The sequence below is a fragment of the Hermetia illucens genome, chromosome 6 (assembly GCF_905115235.1).
Source record: "Hermetia illucens chromosome 6, iHerIll2.2.curated.20191125, whole genome shotgun sequence".
Lineage (NCBI taxonomy): Eukaryota > Metazoa > Arthropoda > Insecta > Diptera > Stratiomyidae > Hermetia > Hermetia illucens.
In genome coordinates this window covers 62,287,888-62,306,629 of record NC_051854.1, presented here as the reverse complement: position 1 = coordinate 62,306,629, position 18,742 = coordinate 62,287,888, and the positions used below count along the sequence as shown (strand labels likewise).

Sequence of the window (18,742 nt, the reverse complement as noted above, 5' to 3'; positions counted from 1 at the left end):
ACCAAGATACACTTCAACAGAAATCTTCAGAGGAAACCAACTGACTCCAATAAACAACAATACTAGCAAAAATACAAATATTTATCAGACATGCGAATGCATTCGAGTCATATAAAAAAATCTAATGCAATTATGTAGGACTTGTAGTGGTTGAATAGTAATCGAAACCCACTTTGAATTCGTAAACGACAACGTCAAAAAGGTCAGAGTTTGATATCATCAAGAAACATAAGTGTTAATTTTTGCGGCCCTTTAAGTATATTGTTGAACAGGCTAGAAGAAAGCACAATCTTACTTTACGCATGCAATTGAGGAAACATTAGTGGAATAACTTAAAATTTTCACTGCCACGGTGGTTTAGTTCAAGTTAATATTATACACTCCAAGCCAATAGCAACTATTTAGAATTCCGTTGCTTTAATAACATTCCCCAGAAACCGTTTTATATTCCAATAATTAACGAAAAAGAGGGAAACTTCTTTGCACCATGTCTTTTGAACAGAGTATGTATGGGTGCGGCTTAGTAAGTTGTCTACTCAAATTGAAAGGCAAACTCAGAGTTAATGCATGGATTTATTTACGTAAAAAAGTAATTAGGAGAATTCTAATGAAATGCAAAATTGCGTTTAATAGGAATATTTAAGCGGGCAGCTAAACCATTGAGTTGCAATCACAATTTTTTATAAAAGGCGAAATTCTTCAGGATTTTAGTCAATTGCGGTCTATCTAGCAATTCGTGAAGTTGATCGATTTTCATAGTGTGTTCGAGAGTTATTTGCTCAATCAGCGGTTATTTTATGTTTTAGTTATTTTTTTAAAGACTGTTCATTAAAAGTGTTTGTGATTAAGTGTAAATCCTTACTTGTCTTTTGGACTCACTGATTTTCTGAGTGGTTTCTTACGATGGCACCAAATGAGAATTCTACTTCAGCGGCTGTTCAAAATGGATACCATAAGCGAACCTCAAGGATTTTTCCAGAAACCGATGAAGACGATATTGTCGTATCTGGAATTTCAGGAAGATTTCCTAACTCTAGAAGCATTAGTGAATACGAATACAATCTCTATAACAAGGTACAATTTTCTATCATCTCAGGATTAAATATACTAAATTTAGAGTATAATAAGAACTTTGGACTATTCGAATAACGACCGAAAACTGCATTTATAAGTGAATTTTCGTTAAACGTTGGGTAATTTTGTGGAAAAATAAATGTGTTATTAAATACTGTGTGGTGATTGTGGTAATGATGGGCCTTCTTATAAGCATTTAACTCCGAAGTGATGTATAATGAAGCCCTATGCAAACAAAAACTTCGCCATAACGATCTTATGGATTAATGAAAATGCGGAAGAAGTGGCACTATGCTCGGAATGGGGTAATTTGTAGGCATCTCAGACAGTGGGTGGATCAAACTTTATTCCATAATTCAATTAGTAATACCCATTGATGAAAAGAGAGGGTCATGAATCTACGTTTATGTAGTATTAAGGAAAAAATTAAACCACACTAGTTAAGCACCGATCTCTATATATTTTTCTACTACTAATGAAGTGTTCTTGGAAATGCATTTTACACAGTTAAGGGACGTTTGTGAAGTTAACGGCAATGTTGATACATAATATATATCAACAATATAATAGCTCGCAAAGTGAAGCTAATTGGGAGGCAAATCCTTCACTCATCTCGATGCATAAATAACCTTCATTATATATTTACATTGGCTACTTTTCGACAAAGGCAATACAATTTTTCGTTTTATTTTATAACCGATAGCCACAAAGCCCGGTACGCTAGGAAGTAAATTAGCCAGCAGTACGTTCACTAAGGATTATTACCCTGATTTCATTCAAGTACTCATTTACAGCTGAGTCTGAGCTCTAACCACTAAGCCATTCAGATATTTTAAACTATATAAATTTACTATATTTCAAGTTTCTACTTCCCACCATATTTTAACAAACCTTATTATCATCAATGGACTCATTCAAAGACAATAAGCAACAATAAACCTACAGAATTATTTGTATTACTGTGTAGCTAATCGGTAATCTCTTCTAGCATACATAGCTTTTAATTGCTGCCTTTTCATGATTCTGTTCTTTTGAAGTTTCCGTTTTTGTGTTGTTGTGGTTGTCGAAAATAGATTAGAATCCTTCAGCTCCAAAGAACTTCCAATATCAATGCGTAAATGTAAAAACTTTCTCAATCAAGCAATGGCAATTATAGGAGAGAGAAGACCTTAAACATGATAGAATCCACATATTTTAATATCTCAAAATAAAAAGAACGCAGGTTAATCGACAGCCTCCCTTTTTTACCCAGATTGACATGGTAGATGGCGAAGAGACCCGCTGGAAAAGCTTTAACCCGGAAATCCCTCAAAGAGGTGGAAAAATCTACGATTTGGAGAAGTTTGACGCTACTTTCTTCGGGGTACATTTCAAGCAAGCTCACACTTTGGATCCTCAATGTCGAATCTTGATGGAAGTAGCATATGAAGCTATATTGGACGCAGGAGTCAATCCTAAAAGTTTAAGAGGCACGAGAACTGGAGTATATGTGGGCGGATGCATATCGGAATCAGAAGTAAGTCTAAATGAATATTGCTCAAAAGACCTTGACGAAACAGGAAACAAAATTCATGGCCTTCAATCATTTGAAGTTTTCTCGCTTCTTTTCTTCGTTATTTCTGTATTTTTGTATAGATATAATAACTTTTACAGAAAACATGGTTCTACGAAAAAATTTCCACTGGAGGATTTGGTATTACCGGGTAATATACTTTTATATTTCCTCAAAAATCAGAAGCACATTTTTTTCTCTTCCCAACAGTTGCAGTCGTGCTATGTTAGCAAACAGAATTTCTTACGTATTGGGGCTCAATGGGCCTTCATATGTTGTAGATACCGCTTGCAGTAGTTCAATGTATGCCTTAGACAATGCCTTCTCTGCCTTTCGTAATGGTGAAATTGATGCTGCAATCATTGGTGGAGTTAACTTAACCCTTCATCCCTATGTTACTTTGCAATTCGCCCGATTGGGCGTTTTAGCAGCTGATGGATATTGTCGACCATTTGATCAAGATGCCAGTGGTTATACCCGTTCTGAGTCGGTGAACTGCTTGTTTTTGCAAAGAAAACGTGATGCAAAGCGTATCTATGGCTCTCTGGTCTACTCAAAAACCAATTGCGATGGGTTTAAAACAGAAGGCATAACATATCCTTCAGGAATAGTACAAGAGAAACTACTTCGCGAATTTTATAACGAAATAGGGATCAGCCCAGATAAACTGGGATATTTGGAAGCTCATAGTACAGGAACTTTAGTTGGCGATCCAGAAGAATGTCGCGCTATTGATACGGTCTTATGCAAATCTAGAAGCAAACCCCTACTTGTTGGATCTGTTAAATCTAATATTGGACACTCGGAAGCAGCTTCAGGTATATGTTCCATGGTTAAGGCCATATTGGCCTTAGAAAAAGGCGAAATTGCCCCGAACATCAATTTCAAAAGTGTTCGTAAAGAAATTCCATCATTGCTAGAAGGAAGATTGAAAGTTGTAAGTGACATCGAAAAACTCACCACTCCCTATATTGGGGTTAATTCATTTGGATTTGGAGGTAAGTAAATTGAATTTTCCACTGGACGCGGTGTAGAACATTTTTTTTTTGTTTCTTTCCGATGTAGGTGCCAATGCTCACGCTCTTCTCAAAGGCTGTGAAAAGGAAAAACAAAATCAGGGAGCACCTGAGGATGACTTACCGCGTCTTGTGTATTGGAGCAGTCGCACTGAAGAAGGCGTGAATGTAATGCTAGATTCTATAGAGTCCAATCCATTGGATACTGAGTATCTTGCTCTAACGTATAATATACAAAAAGAAGGGATTCCAGGATTCGTATTCAGGGGATATGGTTTATATTCTCACGTGAAAGGAGGAAATGCTACTTGTATATCGAAAGAAGTGCAACATTACACTGGAGTTCAAAGACCAATTGTTTGGGTTTTCAGTGGTATGGGATCCCAATGGACAGAGATGGGATCTTCGCTCATGAATATACCAATGTTCCGTGAATCCATCAATCGATGCCATAATGCACTGGCACCTAAAGGATTAAATTTAATTAATATCATTACATCTTCAGATCCGAAAATGTTTGATAATATCCTAAATTCATTTGTGGGCATCGCGGCTATTCAAATCGCGATCGTTGATATTCTAAGAGCACTCGATTTTGAACCTGATTATCTTATTGGTCATTCCGTTGGTGAACTAGGCTGTGCATACGCTGATGGAGGATTCACTGCTGAACAAATGATTCTATCTGCATACTCTCGTGGAAAAGTCAGCCTAGAAGTTGATAAAATTAAGGGTTCAATGGCTGCTGTGGGTCTCGGTTACAAAAACATCATCAAACTATTACCCCCTTCAATTGAGGTCGCATGTCATAACAGCGCTGACTCGTCAACAATATCTGGCCCAGCAGAAGATGTGGAAAAGTTCGTAGCAGAACTGAAAAGTAAAAATATTTTCGCTAAGGAAGTACCATGCTCAAATATTGCATATCACTCTCGCTATATTGCCCATATGGGACCGCTGCTTCTTAAATATCTCCAAGAAATTATTCCGAATCCAAAAAAACGTTCACAAAAATGGATAAGTTCAAGCGTTCCAAAACATCAATGGGATCAACCTCGCAGTGAATATTCTTCGGCCGAATATCACACAAATAATTTGTTGAATAGTGTACTCTTTGAAGAAGCAGCAATGCTTCTACCTCCAAATGCACTGACGGTTGAGATTGCTCCACATGGATTGTTGCAGGCTATTTTAAAGAAATCGATGCCAAATGCTGTTAATATTGGTCTCACCCAACGTGGAAACAAAAATAATGCTAACTTCTTCTTGTCTGCTTTAGGAAAGTAAGTATTTTTATTGAGTTTGTTTGTATCTCGATACTGAGCGACATTTTTTGTTATAACTAAACTAAGATTAGCGTGAACCGTAAATCCTTCGATTACTCGTTGATATCTGAGATTTCTTTCGGTATTAACTTTCTATAAGAAATTGGGTTTGTTTGGGACAATATAATGTCACACAAAGCAGATTTCAGAAGAATCCTCAAGTAGTTTCTTCACTTTCTTTAAATTTCAATTCAGTTTTTTCGTTAAGTTTTGTAGCAAACAGTTAATTTAAAAAAAAATACTATTATTAGTAGATAATTAATAAGTAATTTATTCAATATTTTAGAATTCATTTAAATGGATTCACTTTACCCGTCGAACGATTGTATCCGAAAGTGGAATTTCCCGTCTCACGCGGTACAAAAACCATTTCTTCTCTAATTCGTTGGGATCACGGTGAAAATTGGTTTGTATCCAAATTTGAAAACATCAGATCTGAAAAGACAGGCGAAAGGGTATTCCAAATTGGCTTGAATGCTGAAGACACCGAATTCCTGGCTGGACATATCATCGATGGAAAAGTCCTACTTCCAGCAACATTCTACCTTTATATGGTGTGGGAGGCTTTCTCATTGATGCACGCTGGACCTATGTACATGAATATGCCCGTTGAATTCAATGACGTACGTTTCGTCCGAGCTACACATTTAAACAAGGGTTCAAATGTAACCTTGACAGTGTCAATACATCACGGAACGGGTCTATTCGATGTAAGATTTCAATTCATTTTATTGTTAGAACTTGCAATTACCATTTCTATGATTTCTAGATCACTGAAGCTGGAGCGATAGTAGTGACCGGAAGAATAAATGAAATTATGAATCCGCAACCTCCGGAACCATTGCCACCATGTCCATCTAACGACTGCATTATGCTTGAAACGCAAGATATCTATAAAGAACTCAGACTGCGAGGATATCATTATGCCGGAGCATTCAAGAGTGTTATGCAAGCTCGCAGTGATGGGGCCACTGGGAAAATCAAATGGTCATTCAACTGGGTTGCTTTCATGGATTGTCTCCTGCAAATACATATCCTTGGATCTGATTCGCGTTCATTAATACTTCCAACCCGTATCCGGCAGCTTCGCATTCTTGGGCTGCACCACATTAATTTAGCAGCGCAAATGGACCCGGAGAACAAATACTTCGATGTCCAGATGGATCATACTACACAGCGATTAGTTGCTGGTGGGATTGAAATTTTGGGGCTTCAAGCCAGTCCAGTTTCTCGGAGAAAACCACCAGGTATTCCAGTTTTGGAAACCTACAAATTCATCCCGCATTTGCCAGCTCCCACAACCGAAATAACTGACGCTGCAAGGATTTGCGTACAAACTGCTTTGGAAAATAATCCCGTACCAAAAATGAAAATTGTCGAGGTGGATCAAGATAAGGTTCCACCAACTATTCCGTACTTCCAAGAGGCATTAGAAGACTTGCCGGTGGTTACTGGCGATTTCATGCTTTTAACTTCTCAAGAATTAGAACTGCCTGATATTCACGTTGAAGATGGAAAATTGTCGACTCAAACAAACTGTACATTTGTCATATCCACAAACCTCTTGGGTCGACCAGAATGGGTCCAGAAGGCCCAAAAGTCAATTGGCGATGGTGGATACTTAGTATCAATCGAAACTCTTCCTCTCAACTATGCACAAGTCAAAGCGCCTATAGGATTCAATATTATTGCATTTTTACCAACCGAAAAGGGATCGGTGGTCCTTATGAGACGACATCCAAAAAAAGTAACAAATATCACTGTTATCCATGTTGTTCAAAGCGATATGACCTACACCTGGATCGAAAAAATTAAAAATGCACTTGCTATTAACCCAGTGATTTTAGTAGCCCAGAATGAGAACCTGAATGGCCTAATTGGCTTGACGAATTGCTTACGGAAGGAACCAAGTGGACATCAAATTACCTGCGTGTTTATTGACGATCCTCAAGCACCAGAGTTTGACCTAGAACATCCCTTCTATGCTGATAAATTGAAGTTCGGACTGGGAATCAATGTTTTTAAGAATGTACGTACACAATCTTGCTATGAATACTTTTTAGGACACTTGACTGAACAACTCTTTTCTAATATTATAGGGTCAATGGGGAACATATCGACATTTACTACTGAAGCCATTCGTAGAACCCAAAAAGAATAAACGACAATTATACGTTGACCAGCTTCAACGTGGTGATCTATCATCACTTACTTGGTTCGAAGGACGAAAGTCAGTCGAAGATTGCCAAATCAAAGTAGTGTATGCCTCCCTCAACTTCCGAGATATCATGCTCGCAACTGGTCGAATCACATTAGAATCACACCAGAGCTCACGTTTGGAAAACCAATCTCTGCTTGGATTCGAGTTCGCGGGTGTAGGAAAAGATGGAAAACGATATATGGGATTGAAGAGCAATAGAGGTCTGGCTACACATATCGATGAAACTCAGATCTTATGGAACGTACCAGATGATTGGACATTGGAACAAGCGGCTACAATTCCTTGCGTTTATGTTACGGTTTATATGGCTTTCTTCCTTGTGAGCGATATCCGTAAGGGTAAGTCAATTCTTATCCACGCTGGAACAGGAGGAGTCGGACAAGCAGCTATCACTGTGGCTTTGGCTCATGGACTTGAAGTTTTCACAACCGTTAGTACAAAAGAGAAAAAGCAGTTCTTGCTTCAGAAGTTTCCGAAATTAAAAGGTAATTTTTTGCAATTTTCTCTGAAAATTTCAAATTTAGATTGGGGTATTCTACCTTCATAGAATCGAACATCGGCAATTCTCGTGATACTTCATTCGAATATATGGTTCTGAGGCAAACAAAAGGAAAAGGAGTGGATTTCGTTCTCAACTCATTGGCGGAAGATAAACTGCTAGCTTCTGTACGCTGTTTAGGAAATAAGGGGCACTTTTTCGAAATTGGAAAGTTTGATATTATGAACGACAGCAAGCTCGGTTTAGCAGTCTTTGAAAAGGAAATATCCTTCCATGCGATATTTGCTGATCGCTTATTCTTCGCAGGAATGAATGTCATTAAAGTACGACGCCTCTCAAAGCTCTAGGCAAATCTAGCTTAAAAGCAAATTAAATTTTTCATTTTAGGATGTTATGGAGTTGATCTATAAGGGCATCCGTGAAGGTATTATAAAACCATTGCCTGTAACAGTGTTCAAAGCCGATCAAGTTGAACAAGCTTTCCGTCATATGGCAGCTGGAAAGCATATCGGTAAAGTTCTAATTCAAGTTCATGCTGAGAACGATAAGGAGCATAATACAATAGTACCAATATCACCACTTCCGCAAACTTATTTCGATCGCAATCTGGTTTATATAATTCCTGGAGGCCTTGGAGGATTTGGTTTGGAACTGGCTGATTGGATGATTTTGAGAGGAGCTCGAAAGTTGGTACTCAGTTCCAGTAAGGGTTTTTCGAAACCATATCAGTCGTACAGGGTGAAGTGAGTCGGTTCACTCTTTAGTTAAATTAGATTGGATCATAGTTTCTTTTTTCTTTAGAGTATGGAAATCATATGGAGCTAGAGTTGAAATCAGAACTGATGATATAACCACCTATGAGGGGTGCCTGTCATTAATAAAAGAATCAATGAAAATGGGGGCCATCGGCGGCATTTTCAATCTAGCCGTTGCTTTACGTGATGCGATCTTCCTTAATCAAACAGCAGAAAAGTTCCAAGAATGTTTAGCACCAAAAGCTGTAGCCACAAAATATTTGGATGAAATATCACGAAAACTGTGTCCTCGTTTGAAATATTTCGTAGTATTTTCCAGCGTGTCTTGTGGTCGAGGTAACGCCGGTCAAACGAATTATGGTATGGCGAATTCCATAATGGAGAGGATTATCGAACAGCGCGCCCTCAAAGGTTTGCCAGCGAAAGCTATACAATGGGGAGCTGTTGGAGAAGTTGGTCTCGTAGCCGACATGGCTGAAGATAAAATTGATATGGAAATAGGCGGCACTTTGCAACAAAGAATCTCGTCCTGCCTACAAGAATTGGACAATCTATTATCCACGAATGATGCGATTGTATCTAGTATGGTTGTTGCTGAGAAGCGGCGCATAAAGAGTGGAAACATAATGGAAACTGTTCTAAGTATTATGTCTATACGTGACTTGAAGTCAGTTTCAATGGGCACATCGCTTTCCGAAACTGGTATGGATTCCTTAATGGCTGTCGAAATTAAACAAACTTTGGAAAGAGAATTTGAATTGTTCCTGACACCTCAAGATTTGCGAACAATGACATTCCAGAGATTACAAGAAATTTCAGATGCTAAATTGAAGGATGAAGGAGAGCAGGTGAAGTTACGACTTGCACGTGATGATAAACCGGTTGGAATGGCTATGCTACTTCGAAATCTCGGGGATGAATTGAATAGTCACCATACCATACTCCCTCTGATTACGAAGAATAGTAACCTGGTGGATTTGAATTCGTCGCTTATCATTCCTGGCCTAGAAGGTGTAGCTGGACAAGCGTGGTACAATGTCGGTCTAGGACTTTATTCTCCTTCGTATATCTTGCAACTCATGGGCACCGTACATTTATCATCCATACAGGAAATCGCCGCTTCTGTGTTTGAGGTAAGAATAAGTTCGTATGTATATAAGTAAATGAATATGTTTTCTGGTCGCTCTTTTGTGGAGCATAATATATTCCGACAGTCTCTTTTTTAAGGTTTTGTGTAAAACAAAACCTTATTAAAATCGATTCAATGTCTGTCTGTCTGTCACACGCATTTTTCTCCAAAACGGCTAAACCGATCCGAACGAAATTTGGTGGACAGATGGGAACTATGAAATCCCACGCATACAGCGAGTGGCATAAATTTAGGTGGAGTTTAAAGGAGTGCTCCCCATACATGCAAAGGGGGGATTCAAAAATTTTTTTCACCGGATATAGTTGTGTAGGGTATCAAATGAAAGGTCTCGATTTGTACTTTCCGAAACTGACTTTAGTTTTCGCATAAATTACAAAGTGCGTGAGTAATGAGTCAAAATGTACGCACTTGAAGTGAGGCAGGACTCATTTTCGGAAACTACCCAACCTAAAAATCCGGAAAAAATCAGGGTGGTGCGCCTAGATGAAATCTAGGCCTCAAAATATGTCCCATCCCGGTATCTGCTCAAATAAACTTACTAATAGTACATTACTACTTTTTAGAAATTTACTGAAAAACCCCCCTTAAATTCATCCTAGGAATTTTGTACCAGCATAGAGGACAATATTCTGTGTATACTTGCAAAATTTCGCAGAAATCTGGCAATTAACGCCAAAGTTATAGTAGTTCAAACTTAGCAATTTCATGCTAATTAACAGCATCCTAAGCCATACAAATAAGATGCTGACGTCATAATTAACGAGAATAATTGAAATTCGAGTGAAATATTAAAATTCCATTCAAGAAGAATCTAATTCTCCCTAGCCCTTTTTTATATTTGATGTTGGTTAAATTGTTGGCATACAATATTAAACTCAGAGTGTGAAGCGTATGAGGTTGACTATTTCAATACAGGGCTTTCCATCAAATGATTTATTTAAATTACTTTCTAAAAAATAGATGCCAATAGAATTTTTAACTATGTGACACGGAACTGTCAGGCTCATCGCTCCTCACATCTTCTTCTTTTTCTTCAGCCTTCAGTTCACAAGCGGTGTCGGCTCGTCGTGATCGGTTTCGTCATTTTATTTTATCAAATGCCTGATCAGGATGTAATCGCGAGACCTTCAAATCCCCATCCAGTGTATCATGCGACCATTGTTTTGACCGGTTTTTTGGTTGCTTACCATTGACTTCGATGTTCTGACCAATACTGGTTGTTGAATTCTCGTTAGCGTGAATTACGTGACCACACCATCGAAAACGCCTCTCTTGCAGTTTTCCCACGATCGGTGCAAACCCATATCGCTCGCGGATATTCTCATTTCAGACGTGATCAAAACGTGTCACGCCACCAGTGCAATGCAACATTTCCGTCCCCATTACCGCAAGACGCCGTTCATTGTCCTTTATAGTCAACACTCAAACTATAGAGAGTGACAGACGGACGACATTGCAGTAAATTTTAGATTTGGGACGTGCGCTGATACGTCGATCACAAAGAACACTAGTTGCGGAATGTCACTTCATCCAGGTGGCGTTAATGCTTGAAACATTTCATTACGCAGTTCTTTATTGGCTTTTAGCATTGACTCGAGATATTTAAATCGCTCAGTTCTTTCAATGGCAGTAATCTGCCCCTCCAGATATTTAAATCGCTGAGTTCCTGCAATGGTGGTAACCTGCCCAGAACTGAGCGATTTAAATATCTCGGGTCAATGCGATAAGCCAATGGAGAACTACGTTATGCTCCTCACATAGGGAAACACAAAACCTTTTATACCTGAAGCGTCAAGCTTCCGGTTTCCCGACTTGTTTTTGGTTCAATAAGACTGTGCTTCCCTTCCATTATCATATCATTATCTATATATACTTAAATTTTATCTCATTTTAATCTTACAGAAAGCCTCACAAGTATTTAAGAGAAATCAGCCCTTCTACCTGGTAGGCTACTCCTTCGGTACGTTTATTACACTGGAACTAGCATACATGCTGGAACAATTAGGTTTTCAAGGATATGTAACAATTATCGATGGTTCACCACTATTTTTGAAAAAACTTTCCCTGCGGACCTTTAAAGAATCTTCCTCGGACGATGAGATTCAGTCTATGCTTCTTACTACAACGCTCATGCAAATATTTCCTGGAGAGTTTGACGAAGATACTACAGCCAAATTTTTGGCACTCCCGGATTGGAACAGTCGCATTGAGAAGTACTTAGAATATGCAGAAAAACAAACTGTTTATAGCAGAGACTACGCTGAGTGTATAATGCGAGCAATGTTTGATCGTATCAAAATGGTCAATGATCTTTCGTTGAATGACGTTAAACGCATCCAATCATCAATTACATTGGTCCGACCCACGGATGTGTCAGTTCCCGATATCGATGAGGATTATGAGCTGTGTAAATACACTACTGGAAAAGTTACAGTTAAGTTTATTGAAGGTGATCACACTTCCATGCTGGACAATCCTAAGTTACCACAAATAATCAACAGCTTCGATCCGAATCTTGAATCTGATAAATGTTTTGAAGATTTATTATAAATTGATCAATGAGAATGTTTCGAACCACTATACTAATTATTATATTCATGGAAGGAATAACCCGTATGACATTTGCTTTGAATATGGATAATTTTCGCATTTTTAGTTAAATATTGCTTAAATCAATAAAATATTTTAGAAAAGAGTTGGCCGTATTAATTCCTTATCGCAACAGATGCTGGTGAGACTCGAATGGCTCCTTTCAATAACTAAGCATCACCCATTTCACTAAATTATACACCTTCATTCACAGAAACCTTAACGCACCTTTCCTTATGCTTGCTATTCAATTCGTCTAGTCTGGAACAAGTACAGTAGAATCCCGATAATTCGTTTGCACAAAGGACTGACGATTTGTTACGAAATATCGAGATTACCAAATATCTACCATTGCGAATATTAATTTCTTTCAGGTATAGGAGCTCCTTGACCTCAATTGGACTTCAAGAACTCTAAACACTGTTTTACTTTCCATCTGCATGGAACTGTTGCATGTGATTATAAACTTAAGGTTTTCAATAGCATTTAGAAAATCTACACTGCAGTAAATGCTATTACCTCCAAACATATTTTCAATTATTTCTCAGAAATCAATGGACCAAATTCAATAAAATTGTTGTTCACCAGAACATCGAATGAGAAGCATTTTCAAAGCTTTAGCTTTATTGCTTTATATATACAATATCAAGCTTTTGCCTAAAATTGTCATTTTAAGGATGTTAATGTTTTTAGCTCCATCTGCGATTTAATGTGATTTTCGTAACTAATTTGCTTAAATCTGTCGAGGTTTTCGTACTTTTTCGTTAGTGTACGGATTTTAATTAATATGCCCCGTGCTGTTGCATTATGCGATTACGAAAAAGGTGTCAGTGGCAGGCTTAAACCAGATGGGAGATCGACGCTTACAATACAAGAAAAAAACGCGGAACAGAAAACAAATTCACGCCCACTGCAATACGCCAAACCTGTGGTTTGGCTTCCAATTCGACACGTACAAGTCTCTCCATCGTGGGACATTCCAGTAGGCCCTAGTCGCACCCATCAAAAGGCAATCCATAAATAAGGCGAAAACCGGAAACTCGGCGCTTCAGGTATGAACGGTTTTGTTGATTTTTTATGTAAAAATATAAAGGGTCGTTCTACTTATATGTATCTCATAGTAAATATATGTTGAATAATAATAATAATTTGGTACGAAAGGGACAGCTTTGATCTACTCTAACTTTAAGGGGGTGGAAAGTTTATGGTGGTGCCCCCTCTTCAAACCCTGTAAAAACTCGTCGCGCCCATCCTCTTTAAAATGTTATGGCTTCTCAAAGTCACATCATCACTGCCAATTTGAATTTTCAAGCCTATCTTGTGAGAAAGGCAGAATGGGGAGGATATCTAAAAGTGAGAGAAAGGTTCTCTTTTTCTAACCCAGTTAAAGGATTACGGCGGTCATCATCCCTTTGAACGATAGGGTTTAATTTTAGGCCCTATTCCCGCAGTGGTAAAGGAGGCCCTTCTTCTGAAATTATCCCCGTCTAATGGGGAGTATTTTGATATCATCATGGTAAAGTCGCGATTGCCAACCATACTCCCGGAGAGTATGATTGTAAAGATGATATATAGAAGGAAAAAAGGTTCCGTCTTTCTAGTTCTGTTAAAGATACGACACCCCGAAAACAAGCTATTTTCGAATCATAAATAAGCTTGTAGGGTAATTATTGTCCCAATGTGCAAGGGGGACTACAGAGGGGCCCTTCCGCCTTCGCGCGGGTGCTCTCCCCCTTCATTAATTCCACACCCCCTCCGAGGATGGGGTTGAAAATTCAACTTTTACTTTAATTGCTGCTAGTGTTGTGTGTTATGTTTATATATATGCGAAGATACCATTTGCAAAAGATCTCCGAAAGTATTTAAGCCCATCCTCAAATAATTTTTAAAGTTGAGAGGAGGAAATCCGTTGAGCAATTTGTGTAACAGTGTATAGTCCCTATTATGTATATATTTTACCTTGAATTGCTTCCGGTATTATTCAGTGGCCAAAAGAAGTTCTCACTGCATGGTCCAGAACACAGTATATCTAACAGACAGTACCCACACTCAATGGGCAGTGTGGGCAGTGCGCTTAGTGTGGGTATTACTTATTAGATGTACTGTGGTCCAGACGGTTTAAATCATTATATAATAATAATCATAATCGTTGGCGCAACAATCCATATTGGATCAGGGCCTTGAAGTGTGTTAGAACACTTCATTCAAGACCATAACTGTACACTACAGGATTATAGTACCCTGTAGGAGGCAATGTGGTCAGCATTGTGCTCGCCCGAGATTATTACCCTGATTTGACTCAGGCACTCATTCATAGCTGAGTCTACTGATATCCGACGTTAAATCACGACACAAATTCCACAGCCACCAGCGAGATTTGAACCGTGACCTTCCATACGACAGCCTTGCGCTCTAACCACTCAGCTATCCGGATACACGGTTTCAATCATTACTCAGGGGATTTGTGAAAAAATCCCCAGTATTTCATGCGACGCAATTTCAGCGGTAGTTCGGTAAATTTTGTGGCCTTGCTGTGAGCAGATGGGCAAGGTCGAGTTGCAGTTCCCATCGTTAACAATGGATCGAATATCAACGTGTAATTGCGCATCGATTGATTGTTTTTTTTTTCGATGTATTGAGATACATTTTAGCAGGACAGCACGTTGCCCTATGTAAGCCCGAGGACGCGCAGTTGGCTTAACGCTCATCGTATTGAGATGCTCGATTAACCTGCGTAAAGCCCGGACTTCAATCAGATGAAAAACATTTGGAGCAAGATGATCCGTCATACGTATGCAGGTAAAAAGCAATATCACCCGATTGAAAAATTTAAACTTCGATTATCAATGCGTGGCACGTAACCGACAATATGTATGTAGTAAAAAAACCTTGTAAATTCTTCGAATAATTTTATTTTTGATGTAATAAATAAAAGAAAAAAAACCTTGTAAATTCTTCGAATAATTTTATTTTTGATGTAATAAATAAAAGAAAAATCCATCCCACTAATTATTGAAATTACCGCTCTTTGCATTCCTGCTTTATAAAACTCACTAAAATGTAAATTTGGTCGAGTGTGCAGTGCTATTTTTCAAGCAATAAAACTGATTTGTGTTAGAGGTACTTCTTGTTTAACATTTTTATAACTCGACATTTCATTGAATTTGGTCCATTGGTACTTGTGAAAAAAATTATAGTTGTTTTAAAACTCTAGATACCACAACTTTGACAGACCCTCGTTTGTTCGTGTCCCTTAGCCTAGCTCTCTGCGGCATGCCAACTGGATTGCCCCTCCCTTACTGACCCCGTCTTTCGTCGCAGTGGCCAAAGGTCGAGCAAGACCCACATTCTTTCATTCCCAGGGGTTTCTCAACGGAAGCCAGGTCCCTATTCAATATGTCATTCTCCTCTCTGTGGAACACAATCTCCGACTTCTACCACAATTATCTTCTCTAGGATTTCGATCCTAATCTCGCTCTCCTAAACGATACCAGACTGGCGGAAGCCCTCAACGTAAAACTATATGCTCCCGGTTACATTACGTTCCGCAACGACGCGGGCAGAGGCACAGCCTTACTAGTCAAAACGGGACTTAGGGTAGATAGCATCCCATCGACTGCACTGGCATCAAACCGCTTGTTAGCAGTAGTTAGACTTCCTGTTAGGGGTGGAAGCGTCCACCGAGTCCTAATCGGCTCTCTCTACTTCCCGGGCGGCACAGGTCGTCACCTCACTCCCATTTCCAACGCGACTTATCCAGTGCACTGGGTCCTCTAATGTTGAGCTAAATGCATACATCTGGAAAGTCAACACAACCTTCAAAACTACAAATGACAAACACGCTCCAGTTGAAAAACGTGGTACTACAAATACGAGTGCCTTTCCCCTTCAACCCTCCTCTTAGTCCACAGCGCAGGAAACGATTATTTCACCGGTTACGCAACAGATGCAATGCTGACTACCAACTACCTGTCCAGAAAAATCAATAGAGCTATTCGATCCGAACTGAATGCATCTTACAAGAAACTACTCAAATCCCTCATACCTGGCCCACAAGTTTTCTCAATAATTAATCTATTGGCTGGAAAAAAAAATCAACTACTACCCGTACTACCCGCCAGCGGACTCTATCTGTAACTGCTGTGAACGATAAAAGGTTGACCTTGGAAGGGTCTTGCGTTTGCCCCATTTCGCCCAGCTCATATAGTCAGAATAGACCCGTTTGCCTCCTTCTTTACCTCCCTAGAAGAAGTCGACCTAATTCGCAATCACTCGGTCCCACAATAAAAAATCTTCGGGGCCCGACGGTATCTCTAACTTTATCCTGCGCCTACCATCAGTGAACGTCTCGCCATCCTTTTCAACAACTGCCTGAACCATAGACAAATCCTGCTATCATGGAAATCAGCCCTCCTTATACCTATCCTTAAGAAGGAGTGGTCGGGCGATCCCTTTTTTTTCCAATGTTGGAAAAATCTTGAAACGTATCCTGCTAAGTCACTTCAATAGACACTACTCCCCTATCATTCCACTTAATCAATTCAGCTTCGAATACCTCAGATCTACCGAACAGGCAATCCTGTATCTGCAAGACCATATCCTCGAAAAGGCACTTGATTCAGTTTGGAAAGAGGGCTTGCTCTACAAACTAATTCGAATTACACTATCGCGCGTCAGACTGAAGAAGTGGCTGTCCCACCCTAACCCACTGATAAAAAATCTCGCTACGTGCATTGCCTCGTTACGCGAGCAGAGGTACTACGTGTCAGGGCTGGCTCTCCTCTCAGACAGTAATTCTCCTCTCAACCATCACGCCTCCCACCCCCCACCCCCCTTCATTCTTTCCTTTTGTCAAAGCTCTTTCCGGACTTTCAAAGAGGCTAACCGCGTAGGACCAATGTTTCGGCAGTCAACCGCCGCGCAGATCACCTTTCATTATTTTTTTTACCTAGTCTAGATTAAGTCAATCATCATTAATTAGCCTGTACAGTATGTGATATCTGTAACCATTAACTTCTCCCCTAAATTAAGACCCCTTCTTTTACAAATTAGGCTCCACAATACATGCCCCGCAATCCCACAATACTCTTCTTTCCTGCCGTCTTTGGTCACTGTTCTTGCACAGGTCCAAATCGAGTAAAAGGTAGTTTTTTTTTCAATTTACTATCACCATCGAGAAAGGTTTATGCGTTACTCCAAATCCGTCGATCAATCCTGTCCGCCGGTGCCTAAAAACTCCCATTTTCTCGTTTCTCTCTCCGTCATCCAATACCGAGTACAATTTGGTGTTGTTTTGTGTTATACATATTTGTTTAGCTGTAAGTTATAAATTATTCTTAGGTTTAAGCACATGCTATGTCAAATAAACCTTGCCATTCACCGCCTTTTCACTTTATACTATGTAACCGACTAAGCCGAATATTTCCGTAGGTTAGCGTTACATACTTAATTAGTCACGCTTGAGTTTTTAAGTTATTTTTATTTTTTATTTCTACAAAAGAAAGGAAATGTCGCTCAGTTACATCAAATTTTCTCTCTGCGGCAGTCAATGAGAAAACGCCGTCTTTAAAGTTGCCTATGATACAATGACCAGGGTAAAACTGTACATAGCTGAAAAAATTTGGGTTTCCGGCTAATAAAACCGACTGGATAACTTTGACCACTGTTCGAGGCCAGATAAAAGTAGCGGGATTAGTATAGACCCGATTCACCATCGATTATGGTCTAAAACAAAGGGATGCTCTCTCATGCTTTATTTTTAACCTGGGCATGGAAAAGTGTTCCGCCACACTGAGAGCAACTTGAATAGTTAAAAAGTGTTGTTTAACCAACAGTGATACCGGATATAATGTCGGTCAACCTAGCAAATGCGAGTATCTCAACATCAACGTCAAGTTGAAGTTGTCCCGGCTCATGAACTATCTGTGCTGCTATATACAAAGTGTCCGCCACCATTAATCAAAAGCTCCAAAACATTTGACCACACTTGTCTTTTCCGTGTCATCGGGTGCTCTGGCCCCGTAGACGTGTTAATCAGAAGGCGGAAGTGATCGAGACGATAGGTAGGGCAAAAACTTCATTTTGGCTTATGCTTTGCAATGAAACCTATTATCCCAGGAACACCGGTTAGTGCGTTAAACTAGAACTACACACATGGCGCAGAACAGTTAAATGACGTCGAGAAAGCTAAAATACATTGCCAGAAACTGGCAGCAATAGTGCGTAGCGACAAATATGTATATACTCCTCACTTCTACCAATATTTTTTAAATCTTTAATTAACTAGCTGTTCATTTTTTTCGTTAGTTAATTGAAATTGTTAGAATACCAGCTAAACATTGAAAAATTAGTTTCCTATTTCCGACTAACACGATTTTTCGAAAAAGCTGTTTTTTTGTTTAAGTTTTTCCTTGGTTTTTAATGGTTTGGTTTGTAAATAATAAATGGAAATAAATAAATGTTCCCCCACTGTATTCGTGTGTTTGCCGACAGAATTTTCAGTTTTAGTTAATACATAAACCAAAAAAGGTAATAGATTAATCCAATTGAAAATATGGAATA

The 18,742-nt window shown here is 39.1% G+C and overlaps 1 protein-coding gene across 1 annotated transcript; it reads left to right on the top strand.

Moving 5' to 3' along the window:
* The first annotated feature begins 730 nt into the window (after positions 1-730).
* On the top strand, positions 731-12,287 carry LOC119659457 (fatty acid synthase). The gene is made up of 12 exons (XM_038067541.1): positions 731-1,074; positions 2,327-2,590; positions 2,728-2,777; positions 2,837-3,624; positions 3,692-4,925; positions 5,254-5,677; positions 5,737-6,996; positions 7,067-7,673; positions 7,736-8,010; positions 8,075-8,430; positions 8,489-9,575; positions 11,495-12,287. Exons 1-12 carry the CDS (start codon positions 904-906, stop codon positions 12,140-12,142), a joined length of 7,164 nt encoding a protein of 2,387 aa, XP_037923469.1. The 5' UTR covers positions 731-903; the 3' UTR covers positions 12,143-12,287.
* The last annotated feature ends 6,455 nt before the right edge of the window (positions 12,288-18,742 follow it).